This window comes from Martes martes (genome assembly GCF_963455335.1).
Source record: "Martes martes genome assembly, chromosome: 2".
Taxonomy (NCBI): Eukaryota; Metazoa; Chordata; class Mammalia; order Carnivora; family Mustelidae; genus Martes; species Martes martes.
In genome coordinates this window covers 120,770,217-120,786,028 of record NC_137889.1, presented here as the reverse complement: position 1 = coordinate 120,786,028, position 15,812 = coordinate 120,770,217, and the positions used below count along the sequence as shown (strand labels likewise).

General features: G+C 34.7%; 1 protein-coding gene across 3 annotated transcripts in view; it reads right to left on the bottom strand.

The window, feature by feature from the left end:
- The window catches only part of AFG2A (AFG2 AAA ATPase homolog A), a 337,231-nt gene that overhangs the window by 247,930 nt on the left and 73,489 nt on the right, over positions 1-15,812 (bottom strand). For all 3 annotated transcript variants that reach the window (XM_080796129.1, XM_080796130.1, XM_080796131.1), the window contains exon 12: positions 1,069-1,122. In XM_080796129.1, the coding sequence (XP_080652255.1) occupies positions 1,069-1,122 (54 nt within the window). The remainder of the gene's footprint in view (positions 1-1,068; positions 1,123-15,812) is intronic.

Sequence of the window (15,812 nt, the reverse complement as noted above, 5' to 3'; positions counted from 1 at the left end):
TATAGTTACCTGACTCCAAGTGCCCTGATTTTGCAAGAATTTATCAGTTGTCCAGCTTCCACAATATGGGTGAGTGGCCTAAATTAGGTACTGGCTTTAAATCTTAGAAGGGGGATGCATCATAATTGAGGTAATATTTACGGTTACAGCACCAAATTCTTTGAGTTGGGGGAAAAGATTATTTAAATATTTCAATGGTTTTAAGGGTTTTTTTTTTCCATTCTGTATATTTATATTTTTATTCATTTAGTCTTTAATTAAATATAATACACTATACACCATATACTGTACTAAAATGTGATGGTAAAATCACAAAAAAATTTATATCCTTTTCAATTATTACATACTAACTATATTGACATTTATTATATAGCACAATAATGCTTAACTATTTTACCTATATTATTTGACAGAGCTACAATACTTAGTATAGAATATGCTGCTGTTATGTACGTGGATTTTTATAAGAACTTAGAAATGTAACATTTAAACACTGTAAGTATGCGTGGAGGTATTTTTAAGATTTAAAAATATATACATAGGGCTAATAATCTACTTCTTACATATATACATCTGCCTATTCTAGACATTGCATATACACGGAAGCATACTCAAAAAAAGGGGGGGGATGCATTATCTAAGTCATCAGGCAAAGGTAAAATAATTAAAATAAGGACAGTACAGTGAAATTTTCATATACTAAGCTTATTCAATTTAAAGGACTACATAATTTAAAGGATTTAAATCTCATTCTGAGATCAAGCATTCCTTGTAAGTACAGGAGTATTTTTTTTTTCTAATGAAATGAGGGCAGTTGTTAAAATCTTTATTTGGTAAAACTAAATGTTCATAGTATTATGATGTTTAAAGATAAAGATGAAGTATTGTAGATGATTGAAATTGCATTTTTAAGTAATAAAATAATGCTTGCCTGAAGGACAAATATACCACTAGAATTTGGATTTGGAAATTTCAGCATCTACAATCCAAAACAAAATGGAAACCATACAGAAGGACGAAGGATGGTTCCCCTACACAGAGTTCCACTTCAAGGCATAATCATCTTACCTCTCTAACCGCTTTTTCAGATTCACCAACATATTTATTCATTAATTCAGGCCCCTGCATGAAAAGAAAACAACTGTTCAATGTCCTTTAAATGTAACCACATGTATGTCTTTTGATGAAAGATAAAATGAATACTTAAAAGAAAAAAAAGAGGAAAAAATAAAAATCTGCTCTCAACTAAATTGGTTCCCTTAGCATACTTATTTTCATTGGGTGTTACTTATTTCTCAAAAATTAAAGCCATTCTGTATTTCAAAAACTACACATCAATGTAAAGGAAAGGCTGTGACTAAACATAATAGTTTAACTTCTACTTCATTTACCTGTCAAAGCACATTTTTACTATAGATCAGGCATGGTGCTAGGTATTGAAGATAGAATAGTCTAATTTGGAAGACCAACAAAGAGATATCATCCATGTATTCCCAGATCTAGCCAGTGGCTGGTTCTGAGTAGGTCTACATGTCATTTTGGATCCCGGTCCACTAGATCAATATCCTTCTCTGGCAAGAAGCAAGACCTCAGGGCTATTCTTCTTAGGACTCCATAATAATTCCTGAGAATGGAATGAAGTCATGTAATTCGTGATATTATTTTATAGTCCCTGAGTGTTTCCTATATAAATGCCACTCTCGGACACTCTGCTCTCACTTGACTAGGCCATGTAGACACTGACTATATGAACCTGCAGGGCCAAACATGCTCTTCTCAGCTGATTTAAATGAGTACAGTGAGAGAAACTTCCAACAGCTGAGAAAGACACTTAGCATTATAGGACAAACTTTACAATAATATTTGAAGGGAATAGTTGTAGTTGTCAGGACAGCAGGGTTTTTTGTTTTGTTTTTATTTTTAATTTTTTTTAATTGTGGGGGGGTAAGGCACAGGCAGAGGGAGAAAGAGAATCTTAAGCAGACTCCATGCCCAATGTGTGAGCCTAACACAGGGCTCAATCTCACAACCCTGAGATTATGACCTGAGCTGAATTCAAGAGTCAGGTGTTCATCTGAAAGAACCACACAGGCACCCCTTGTTTTGTTTTCAATATCCCATGACTTTTGTGATGTGATGATTATATGCCATTAGACAGTAGACAGGTGTGCAATAAAAAAAGAAAGCCTATTGCTTTTCACACAATATATGTTACTTTAGATATTTAAGAAAGAAAAAATGTTAACATTCAAAAACGTTAAACTTAAAAAAAAAACAAAAAACCCAAGTACAAACAAAAAAGTGTGCATCTTTGAATCAGTGATATGCAGTGTACCACTTGGAGATGAGCTACTTTTATAGGGATTCTGTTGATGGCCAGTTAGTAAAAGTCTGTAGAACTTTATTACTAGAAGGGCACACGTTTCACCGTTGAACCCCTTCTAAAACACCTAGACACAGGACGGGAAAAGAGGTTTTCTATCAGCTGGATGAAGTGCTGAGTGGCAGATATCTGAAGGGAGATTCAGAGAGAGGCTGAATGAATGGACACTTAGAAGGTGACAAGAATCATTGTCATTGTCATGGTGTGATGCTCTGACTGATGAGGGTTACCTGTGTTGGTGGTCCTGAGACTTTGTTCTGAGGGAGCTATCTCCTCTGGCTGGAGGGGGTTGGGAGGAACGCAGATGAACAAGCAGAAATCAGCACAGGGGTAGTGGTGGCAGCCACCTAACATGAGGTATCAGAGATCAAGAGGGTAAGGAGAACTTCACCCTGGGAAGGTGGCTCAAAATGAGGTGTCACAGTCTGAGTGGAATGAGGAGGATATTCCTGTAGGGTCTGGACAAGAATTGAGATGGAGAGTTCCCAAACAAGGGAGCAGAACAGCATGGAGTACTAAAGCAAAGTGAATTGAGGAAAGTGTCCACATGAGAAGGCATCCCAGTGCAATGTTATACGGAATATTGTATGTTGCCCCAGTGGGTAAGACAGGTATCCTCCTGGAAGGGTAGGACGTGGCGAGGTGTACAGTATGGAAGTTGTCAAGGAAGAACATGGAGGGGCAGAATAGGATAAGGAAAGCATTGAGGTAACAAGATCGTCTTGTACTGGGTACCAGGGCCCTAGTGGAGTAAGAAAAGTACATGTGGGGAAGAGAAGCACAGCAAAGATCACTAAAGTCAGTGGGATGAGGAGGGTGCTGCAAGAGGTGGGGAGAGGTGGGAAAAGAAGATGGTGGCATCACCCTGACAGATGAGGAGTATGTTTGTTCTGGAAGAAAAGGGGCAGAGGCAGTAAAGGGGAATTATATTTAGAAGGACTGATCAAATAAATAATTAAGGATAATAGTAGCCAGGTTCCTCACTATTAGAGGAGTTGTAATATAAAAATAAAGAAAATGAGAATGAATTCTGCTGTACTGAACTGAAATTGGAATTATCAGTATAAATCCAAGACTTTCAATATATTTAGGTAAGTAAATATAAAAAAGTGTGTGCAAATATGTATATCCATGTGTGTGTCCATATGTGTATGTATGTGTGTGCATATATATACAAAAACATTCATATTCCTGAGCTCTGTTCCCTCAGAGAACCTGAGAGTTGCCATATCCCAATAATAATAATCAGCACATCTAGCACCCAGAGCATGGCTTTTAAATTCTAAAAACTTTGGATTCCAAATTCTCCACCATAAAGGTAGGAGGGCCTCTTAAAGAAATGGCAGATAGCAAGGCTGGGATAGGTGATGTACAAAATGAGTCTGGAAATCTTACTGCCTAGATATTAAGAAAGTGCTCAAAGAGATGGAAACCTGCCGTTAACATATGTTAAGGAACAAGTTAGTTATACAGTCTCAAAGTACCCACAGAGCAATATTAACTTCATGGGGTAACCGTAATTTTACAATGGCGAAACTTGGCAGACACCACCATAATCGAAGTTAGCATCAGTAGCAATGAGACAATTTAAAATCAAGTATCACCTGACAGGACACAGTGAGAAGAACACAGCATTGTTTCTATGAAAAATCTGAATCTAATCATGAGTAAATATTAAAAAAAAAAACAAACTGGGAGATATTTTACACAATAACTGACCTATAATGTTCAAAAATGTCAAGGTCACAGAAGTAAAAGAAGAAGTGAGGACCCATTCCCAAATGAAGAACAATTAAGAGACATGACAGTTAAATACAGTACATGATTATGGACCAGATCATTTTGTCATAAAGGACAGTACTGGTACAAGTGACAAAACTTAAATGGTAATAATAATGTTTTTTTTCTAACTTGATGGTTGTACTATGGTTACATGACAGAATGTATTTTTTATAGATATATACACTAAAGTATTCAGGGTGATAGAGCATACAGCAGCAACTTATTCTCAAATGCTTTAAGGAAAAAAAATTCTGACTACTTCTGCAATCTTTCTATAAAGTTTAGACAGTTCATAAAAATAGAAGAAAAAACACTTGATCCACAAACATAACTATTACAGTGAGATAAGTAAAAAAGATTTGATATACACAGACCCAGAAAGAACAGAAATGATTAAATTAGCAGACAATGTCTTAAAAACAGGTATTATAAATATAATAGCCACTGTAGTGAAACAGTCAGTAAACCTGAAGACAGAGCAACTATTCAAATTGAAGCAAAAAAGACTTAATAAAAATGATGAGACTTCAGGGATTTATATAACAATATCCAAAGACTTAAAAATATGTATAATTAGAGATCCAGAAAAAAGCATAAGGAGAAAAACAGAAATATATATAAATTTGATAAAATCAATGAAACCCCAGATGTAAAAAGCTCAACAAACCCCAAATATGATGGGAGAAAAAAAAAATCACACCAAGCACATCGAGATCAAGTTGTTGGAAACCAGCAAAAAAGATACAAACTTCAGAGAAGTTGGAGAACAAAAAGACACCTAACATGCAAGCAAACAAAAAGAATCAGTACTGACTTCTCATCCAAAACCTTATGAGCCAGGTGACATTAGAACAAAAGTATTGCAAAAAACAACCATCAAGCTAGAATAGCATATCCTTAAACAGTGCAAGCAAACAAAAGACTGTATCAGATAATCAGAAACTAAGGGAAAGTATCACCAACAAATCTTCGCTACAAAAACTTAGTTAAAGGAAGTTCTAAAGCCAGAAGGGCGGGGTACCTGAGTAGCTCAGTCGGTTAAGCTTTGGACTCCTGATTTTAGCTCAGGTCATGATCCCAGGATTGTGAGACTGAGCCCCATCTTGGGCTTTGTGCTGGGTGTGGAGCCTACTTAGGATTCTTTCTCCTTCTCCATATGCCCCTCCCCCCATCTCTCTCTCTCCCCTTTCTTTAAAAAAAAAGCCAGGAGGGAATCTGTATTAAGTATAAGGAAATGAAAAGTGTCAGAAATGGTACTATATGACTATATGACTAAAATAATAATATACTGTGGGGTTTATACATATGTTGAGATAAAATTTAGAGTATAGCACATAGGAAAGTAAATTGTAAGAATCTTATAACATAGGGGCACCTGGGTGGCTCAGTGGGTTGAAGCCTCTGCCTTCGGCTCAAGTCATGATCCCAGGGTCCTAGGATCGAGCCCCACGTCAGGCTCTCTGCTCAGCAGGGAGCCTGCTTCCCTTCCTCTCTCTCTGCCTGCCTTTCTGCCTAATTGTGATCTCTGTCTGTCAAATAAATAAATAAAATCTTAAAAAAAAAAAGAATCTTATAACATAAAGTAATAAAGTACTGGGAGGTAAACTATAAATTAAATTTGTATCCTATAAACCTAGAGTAAGTATTTTTTAAAAAATAAAACGAAGAGGTTTAGCTATTAAGAAAATAGGGGAGATAAGACAGGATACCAAAACATACTCAACTATTCCAAAAGAAGACAGAAGAGGGCGGGGGGAAAGATGGGAAAAATGGACAAAAATTTGGGGCATTAAAAGGCAAATTATAAATATGTCTGATAAAAAGGAGACAATATTTAATGCTTTTTAAATATACTACCTCCACAATAGGTGCTTCAAAAATATTCAAGTATGATAGAATGGCAACATATGAGTGCATTAGAACACATGGGGGATCAGGATGGAACAGTCAAGGATAAGAATAAGAAAAGAATAGGAAGAGTCTCTCAATATTCAGGCTAACAAAATCCAGCTGCTCCAAGAATACTGCCTTTAGTCATGTTCACTTAAGAGGAGTTATTTGATAGCATCAACACAGAAATCCTTAAGTAATAAGAGAAGCAGTTTTATCTTTCTGCTGATTTTTTTAATTAATCCAAGATGATGCATTAGTAAATTTTCTATAACATTAACAAAGTTTTCCCTAAAAAACAAAACATAAAGCCTCTCATCTATTTCTTATGCCTGTTTTCCTCTTTTCTTTAAAAATAATCTTTTCAAAATAATCTCAAAGTAATAGATTATACATAATCTAAAAAATTAATACTTGAGGGTAATTAGGGGGCAGATGTATTAAAAACATAACTATGACATATTATAAAATATTATGTAACATTTAAAGTCCTTCTACATCTGTGACTGAAATCTACCAACAACCCGGAAACATATAAACCATTGGTAAGCAAACACATTTTTAAGAAAACTTGCTTGGGACAGTGCTTTTGATGACTACACTTTATAACTAGTACACCAACTGTCTATACATTGGTACCTACACTGTCTCCAAGCAATCATGTTTACATAATGAAATTGTTTTTGAGCTTGTTTCCCCAAAAACACTACAGAGAGACTTCATGACTCTAATCTCATCACCAACGATTTAATTATCTTAATTTCTTAAATAATGCAGTCTGAAACAGATTTATTTTCAATGAAGACAAAGGATGAAACGTTAGTTATGCTGAAGCAGAGTGTTCTATCCTTTTAAAGGATTTTGAATAGCAATGGCTTAATATCAAATCAATTTTACAAGCTTGTTTTTAAGACACACATTAGACCATGTAATAGGAACACAAAATTTACACTCATAGTCATCAGTGAGATAAACAAACCTGAAGGTATTATCCTGAGTACTGTGGAATTGAGAAGAAAAAGTATAAAGAGCCAGACAATAAATATTTTAAACTCTATGGGCCACAAATGGCTTGTGTCAAAAATTTCTCTTTTTTAGCATCCCATTAAAAATGTAAAATTCATACTTAACTAGAGGGTTAGATTAAAACAAGCTGCAGGCTGGATTTGACCCAAAGGCTGTGTAATTTGCTGACCCCTTATCTAGATTAACCTCACACAATGTGAAATAGTTCATTTCTGTCAACAAGATCAAAAGTCACCAAAAATATCAATGACATTATTGGTGACTAAAAAACCTGGCCTTAAAAATATTAAGAAAACTGATTAAAACATTAAGGAAAAAAATTAATGATACTTTAAAAAGCAATTTTAAAATACCTATTATGTTTAAGATGTTCATGCCCAATGACAATAACTTCTAGGTATATATACTGTAGAGAAACTCTTATGCATACACCAAAGGAGACATATGCAAGAATATTACAGAAACATTGTTTGCAACCAAAAATAAATCCTACACCTGGAATTCATGAATATAAAAATGGGTGAAATAGCTAAAGAGGTATAAACTTCTAATTATAAAATAAGTCATGGAGATAAAAAGTACAGCATAGAGAATATAGTCAATACTGCAATAACATGGTACAGTGACAGATGGTGACTACACTTGTTGTAGTGAGCACTGAGTAATGTACAAAATTGTTGAAACAATATGCTGTACACTTGAAACTAGTATAACATTTTTTGCCAAGTATATTTCAAGTAAATAAATGAGTAAATAAATTGCAGTGTCCTCATAAAATGGAGTTTCATACCATCAGAGTTGAATGGCTATACTAAGGAGACCAGCAAGAAAGCTGTTGTTACGTACCCAAAATGCACTGCTTATATATTATTTACAACGAAGAGTAAGAGAGTTCTTAATGTTTTGCCAACTTTATAAAGACTGTAGAACAGTTGTAATTTTCCCCATGGATCATTTTTGCATGGTTTCACCTCGCCTGATCATTTTTATTCTTGTACTACAGGGCAAAACAATGTCTGCTGGTTCATAATATAGACAGTCAAATAAATAAAGTAGATGCTATTCATTTGCAATATGATAAATTACCCTTTTACCCAAAGAAGAACATGGACAAACAGTTAAGACAGTGAACAATAAAACAAGAATCAGGACCCACTCAATAAAACAAACCTTCGATAATTAGGAAAATGGGTTATTGTCAGGGAGGAGGTCAGAGAAGGTAGAGTGAGGACAGGGTGAGAAATTTTTATGTAGAATGTTATTCTATTTAGGGTAACTAATTAACCAAGTGTGCCCTGATAATAATCAGAAAGGAAACTGCTGATGTCACTGTTGTTTTTAATGTAATTATTATCATGCCGAATCTGAATTATTGTTATTATTCTTACAGCAACTCTCCATAAAAGTCAAGGGCATGACATAAAATAGTAACCCAGTGAAGACATAACTTTATATTCAGGCAGTATATACATTGCATATATACTGCTTTTTAATTATCTGGCTTAACTGAAGGAAAGTTACTAGAGAATCAGGAGAAATAATTATTGTTCTCCACAGATTATTTAAAAAAGATGACTTGAACATCAGTGTTGAAATGTACAAGATTATGATCATTTCATGATCTCTGAGAATACAATATCAATATCCTGCTACCAAAAACAGAAAAATTAAATTAATGCTTTAAATATATGATGTTTATTTTAGGCAAACAGACTTGATATTTTTTTGAAATGTGAAAATATGGCATATAACCTCAACCAGTAAAGAGTCATTCCTCTACTAAATAGAGTTTAGCTACAGGAAACCCGTAAATAAGAAACAATGTTTAAAAAAAAAAAAAAGAAACAATTTTTTTTCCTTCAAAAAACAAAAGAAAAAGGAAAAAAAAATTTGAAAATCTAACCTAAGAATTTTGCACTATAAGAAAATATGGGTTGGAATAATTCAAGTATTACTAATAAGTCATAGCAGTAATAAAAAGACTTCTGCAGGAGGGGAGCCTGTGTGGCTCAGTCGGTTAAGCAAATGCCTTTGGTTCAGGTCATGATCCCAGAGTCCTGGGATCTAGCCCCTAGTCGGACTCCCAGCAGGGAGTCTCCTTTCCCTCTCCCTCCCTAACCCCTGCTCTCTCTCTAGCATGTACGCACTCTCTCTCTAATAAATAAGAAACCTTTAAAAAAAAAAAAAAAGACTTCCATAGGGCCCCTAGAGAACATATGATGTTGCAGACACCACCATGCTGACAAATCTTACCTAGATGACTAGCCTACAAAATGCAACCTGTAGCTACACTGATATGTTACATGGGTCCAGAATTTTATAAGAAGTCAAGGCAATATCAAAACCAAGGAAGGTTTATTTGGAGCTTAAAGTTCAAATAGCCAAAAATCACTGTTTTCTGGTACAACGAGTTGCAAAAGATTAAATTCAGCTTTCAAGACATATATTACATTACATTCTAACAGGAAACAAGGAATCATAAGCTACGATGCAATATTTTTATTCTATTTGAAACCAAATAAATATATATGCAATTCTTAAAAACAGAGAAAAGCAGCAACTAGTGTCAACTAATTTTATGAAATCTTGCTAAATGTTTCATATTTATTATTCTCCACTGCTTACAACAGTCCCCTGAGATGGATATTCTTATCATAAATTTACAGAAAAAAAAATGTGAAGTGAAAAAAGTTTAAGTGATTTATGAAAAGTCACACAGCTTAATAAATGGCAGAACTGGCATGCAAGTCTCTTAACCAACATACCTGACAATTAGAGGAAAGGCCCTAAAAGTTTAGCAATCAACAGGAATAAAGGACAAGCAACAGATTAGAATGTAAGCACTATGTTAAACATACTCAGAATGTTAGTGGGAGGGCTTTAGGAGTCATTTAGTCTAACCTACTTCATTTAAAACCTGAGGAAAAGAAAGTGTGAAGAAGTTGAATGAAATGCCAAAAGCCCAAAAAAGTTAAATGTCAGAAAAAATGAGAAAAATGCAGGATTTGGGTTCCTAGACAATTACTCTTTCTAAAAACTATGATGTGTTCCATTTGTTCCAAGCCTTCCCAAGTCGGCGTTGGTGGTATAGTGGTGAGCATAGCTGCCTTCCAAGCTGTTCCTAAATAAATAAATAAATAAATAAATAAATAAAAAGGAAATGTGCCCTCAAGAGTTTACATGGTGGGGCACCTGGATGGCTCAGTTGGTCAAGCATCTGCCTTTGGCTCAGGTCACAGGATCCCAGGGTTCTGGAATCACGCTGTACATCCGGCTCCTAGCTCAGCGAGGAGAACCTGCTTCTCCCTTCCCTCTCTCTCTGCTGGCCATTCTCCCTGCTTGTGTTTGCATGCATGCGCTCTCTCTCTCTCTGTCAAATAAATAAATAAAATCTTAAAAAAAAAAAAAAAAAAAGATTTTGCATGGTACTAGCAATTCAAATTCAAAGGTATTTTTGGGAGCAGAACAAGCAACAAGCGCAAAGTATAATCCTCAATAAATAGCTGTGAACATGGGTTAATTTGAAAATAAAAATTTTATTGATTTCTATTATAAACAAGAGACCATTTACATCAAAATATAATAAGGGTTAGGTATAAATAGTATGGTTTATAAGTGCCACACTTGCTCATAAGTTTTTTAACTCTTTAAAAATGTAATACATAAATCCATGAAATAGATGGACTAAAGTTATTTCTTTTCCAATTTCAATTACCAAATAACTGTGGTATGTTAGCCCTGTCACATTTCACCTGCCCAGATAATGTGCTTCACTCATAAAGGTAATCAAGAAAAACTACCAAAAATAAATAAAGTATCATAAGTAGGCTTATTTTGCAGTAATGTTATTTTCCATGTTTCCACAGTTAATATTTCAAGTGTTCAAGTTTTCAAAGCAAAAATAACATAAATTCATGTAAAGATTTGTCCAGCTGTGCTATTAATCCAGTGAGAACTAAATCTGACTTATCTTTTATTGTTTCATGATTTTATATCCTATCAGTCACAAACTCAATACTTATACCTCATGCAAAATTGCGAGGCAATTTTGCCCCTTTAATCAGTACTGGATTTTTTCCAGTTTCCCAAGGGCTTTTTAAATGTGTCTGACACCTGCCTGTTGCTTTTGGCTATTACAATTCAAACCAAGTTTTTATAAGTTCTAAAATGTCTAGGGAAGGCAAGTTAACCTAAGTGTTAACTATGGTTAAATGCTATGGAATATACTCATAAAAACCCAAACTCGCATGAGATAGAATTACATGTATGTAATGTGAGTAAAGGATCTTGAAAATTAATAAAAAGTATGACATCGGCACATACAGAAGGCCATTTGGGGAAAGTACTTCAAAGGGTTTGAAAACAGGCATTAAGTACGAGGCAAGAAATACCTTACCTTGGTAAGTAAAAACCCTAAAAAGCAAGAGGGGCTAGGAAGAAGGGAACAGAATTCAAGCCATTCCTCTCAAAAAAAGTACAACACAAACCTTCCCCACAACTTACTGTTTCAGGAAACAAAAATGACACACTTCAGAATTTACACAGTAGCACCACGCTGCGTACAATTTGGCTGGCTGTAAAGTCTGAATGTAGACATGCCCACAGAAACCCCTTACATTACTGCTGACCACTCTAGTCACTCTCCAACTCCTTTACTGACTAATATGCAGAACTGCAAACACTGGGTTTCAGCTTCCATGTTTTCATCACTAGAAATGACCATTCTCTTGAGCTGCAAACCCATACTAAAAATGGCCTTTTACATATTATCTGCCATTTTGTTCCACAGGCATTTCAAACTCCACATGTCTAAATCCCAGTCTGGTATCTGCTCTCCCACCTCTAATCTGCCTTTCTTCCTCACATGCTAACTTTTTCAAGAGTCAGGGTACTTCCATCTACCAGTCACTGACAGTGAAAATTTTAATCACCTCTGACTTCTCCCTTTTTCATTTCTCACATACATTTAATCATCAAGATTCTAAATATTACCCATTTCATTATATCACTTCTTTAATCAAATGTCTGACTAAATTATGAGTTGACAGATAGTGAGGAGCCCATCTAATGCATCTTTGTTTACCATGTACAGAAACAGAGAATATAGAACATAAAGAAGGAGCTTAATAATCTGAGTTACATAACTGTTGCAATTATAAAACATTTACAAATAGTTTTCAAAGCATTATAGACATGAAACTTTAATATTTCTTTAATTAAATTTTATTCAAGAGATTTAAAAGAAAGAAAAAATGACTAATCTCTCTCAGCTGGATTCCATGAATAAAAGTTAAATGAATCCAACAATAAAATTTTCTTTCTATTATTAAGTAAACTTTTTAGACATCTGAAGGCATTCTTCTCTTTTTAAATCGAAGTCTTCTTAGACTCTAAATGTTGAAAGTTTTGTTATTACAGTTCATATTATTATCATTTTTTGCTTTTAGCCAAATGTTATATAATATTTTCATGTCAAGGGATCTTTTTTACATAGCACTTTTATTGACTGATACAAGCCCAACTCAAAAAAATCTTAACATTAAGTTATAACATATGATGTTTCAACTTTAACATGTCAACTTCTATAGTGCACAAATAATGCCAAAGTTAAATAAATCCAATCTAACTTCTACATAATGGCACATCATTCTGTTTGTCCTAATAATCAATTACCATTAGTTATTCCCTAATAGCCATTCAAACAGTGATAAAACTAAGTATATATATTTAATAATGATACTTATAACTGCCAATTTAAGCATATGGGGCACATAAGACAACACTATTTAGAGAAGTCAAGGGAATTATTAAAGTTAAAAAAAAAAAAAAAGCCTTAAAGGAAATTAAAGAGAAACTCAAACGGTTTCAGACTCTAGATGAGCCCAAATGGCAATAAACCTATAGAAGGAGAATAATGAGTTAGGGTCCTCAAAAGGCATGAATCTGGACATAGTTCCTGGTGAGACTAAATTAGAAGCTATATCCGAGGTGAAAGGAAAAATAACCAAAACACTAAAAGAAAGTATTCTTTATAATGATAGGGTCTGGGGCCAGAACCAACACACTCCTTTATAGGCTTCGACTGAAAACTGCCATGAAATAGGCAAGCTCAGGGAAGCCCTAAACCCAGATTCCCCAGCCAATTTCCTCTCAGGGCTTTCTTTTCCCAGGAACTTTCCATTATCACCATGAACAGCAGGATGATGAATAGGAAAGAAGGTCTCCCCCAAAGCCCTAACCCAAGGAATTGGCAATCTCCCCCCATGGATTTTCTCCTTCCATACATTCCACTCTTTCCATACAGTGTAGTACAGAGCTATGTGCCAGGCTTTTTAACTTCAGTTACATTCATTAAATGTCTGTAATATGTCTGGATCCGTGATACTGACGTTAAAACTCTTTTATTTAATTAACAGACCTCTTCTGGTAAAGCTTAAAATTTCCAGAAGAATTAAGATAGTACTGAGTTCCTATACCACCTCGCAACCCCCATTGCATACTTAGTTTCCCCAATTATTAACATCATATATTGGTATGGTACATTTGTTATAATCAACTAATAATAATGTATCAATACTGACTCATGAAAATCCATAGTTTATTCAGATTAGTTTTTATCTAATATCCTTTTTCTGTTCTAGGATCTCATCCAGAGAACCACTGTAAATTATATTTAGCTGTCATGTCTCCTTGGGCTCCTCTTTGCCGTGAGTTTCTCAGACTTTCCTTCTTTTTGATGGCCGTGGCAGTTTCAAGAGTACTGGTCAGATATTTTATAGAATGTCTTCAATTTGGTCTTGCCTGAAGCTTTTCTCATGGTCAGACATAGATTATGAGTCTTATAGAGGAAGACCCCCAAAATAAAGCGCCATTCTTGTCACATCATACAAAGGTATACACCATCAGCATGACTAATCACTGAATATGTTAACCTTGACCAGCTGGCTGAGGTAGTGTGTGCCAGTTTCTACACTGTCAAGTAACTCTTCCCCTATCCCCTTTTCATATTGAACTCTTTGACAGGAAGTCCTAACTATTCGCAGCCTGCACTTAAAGAATTGAGTAGTTACGCATTTCAAAACTTTTTCAGTTACTTCTTAATATACTAATCCTCTCAAAGAGCTTATACAAATTAAAAAAACAAAACAAAAACAAAAAACTGAGACAAAGAGAACTTATTCAAGGCTACAGAGCTAAAAGTGCAAGGGTTAAGAATCAAACCAAAGCTATCTGAATCCTGGTTTAGTACTCTTTTCATTGTAACACAATTTCAAGATCACAAATTATATAGTAATAGGTAAATTTCAAGCTCCAACTTATTCAACCACTAGTCTCCTTCCATATACTTCCATCTTATTCATCAGGTTCCTGTTTCTTTGGCAGTGATTACTCTTTCTTATTAATTTCACCAACTCATACCCCAAAGCCATGTTATTTTTCTCAGTTTTCTTTGTCCTACAGGAACAGATCTTTTTTTTTTTTTTTAACTGTACCAGAAACATATTTCCACTTCTCTGAACCTGCCCTATAGAAATTGCCTGAACTACTTTCTCCAGTATCATGGTGTAATTAGTGAAAAAAAGGACTGGGCATTAAGTTAAAGAAGGAGGGAGGGGAATAAAAGACTATATAATGAAGTGGTTCACAGCTTAGACTCTGCACTCAGAAAGTCCTGAGACCAAATTTCAGTTTCCTCTCCACAACTCCGACCTTGGAAAAGTTATTTCACTATCTTAAACATTATTATCCTCATTTGCAATCCTAGAAACTAAACTTAAAGCATTCAGTATATAAAGAGGTGTCTCTATGCAGTTTTCCACACAGTATCTGCAAAATGGAAACTCTATGATTTATAGACTACCTCACAAAATTTAAAAACAAAGGCTTAAAGATAAACTTGGAACTTAACCAAATTCAAATTATTTTGTACCTTTGATAATAGAACAGTAGGAGATCTAGTTGAATAAAGAACAATAAGTACTTAGAATCGTACATGCTTTGAATAAAACAGTTTCCTGAAAATGGGATGTATTTTATAGAATTCCTCCTTGAGACAAGTAACAGAAGAAAATTTCCCCCCAAAAGTCAAGCATACCCTAAGCTCATTACATTCTAGTACTCACCAATAACAGCTACTAAAGGACTTGCTCAAAATCCTTGTCAAATGCCTAACCACCCTTCTTCCAGAATCAGTTAACAGTTCTTCATAAGGTAAAGCAGCCCAACTACCCAAGGGTAATTATCTATTGCAGCACTCCAGACAAAAGCAAGAGAGAAGCAGAGAGGAAATTTCAATTGGAAAATATTTTGACATAATTGACACAGATGACAAACTAAACTTAAGCATATGTCAAGTGCTACAGTCTACACAAAAACACATACGGGTGCCAAAGGATATTAAGAGTCCACATAAGCCAAGGTGAAGTCTAAACGCTAAGGATACATCTTTTAATCACTATTTAGGAAAGATCCATAGGGGATGCCAAATGGTTCTTTCATAAACTCAGAGAAAGAAATGTTTCAAATCTTTAAATTCTTTATTTTGGGAATTAAAGGTAATTACATCTGTAAAAATTGTTAGGGAATTTTTCCTTTCAATACATGTAAGATACTTGTATTTTCCAATAGGCTAGAAAATTGCACTATCTACATTTCTCTGGTCATTTTCAAAATCTGTCAGACTTGTGATTTCAAAAACTCAAACGTAACACTTAAATCCCTGGGAAAAGAA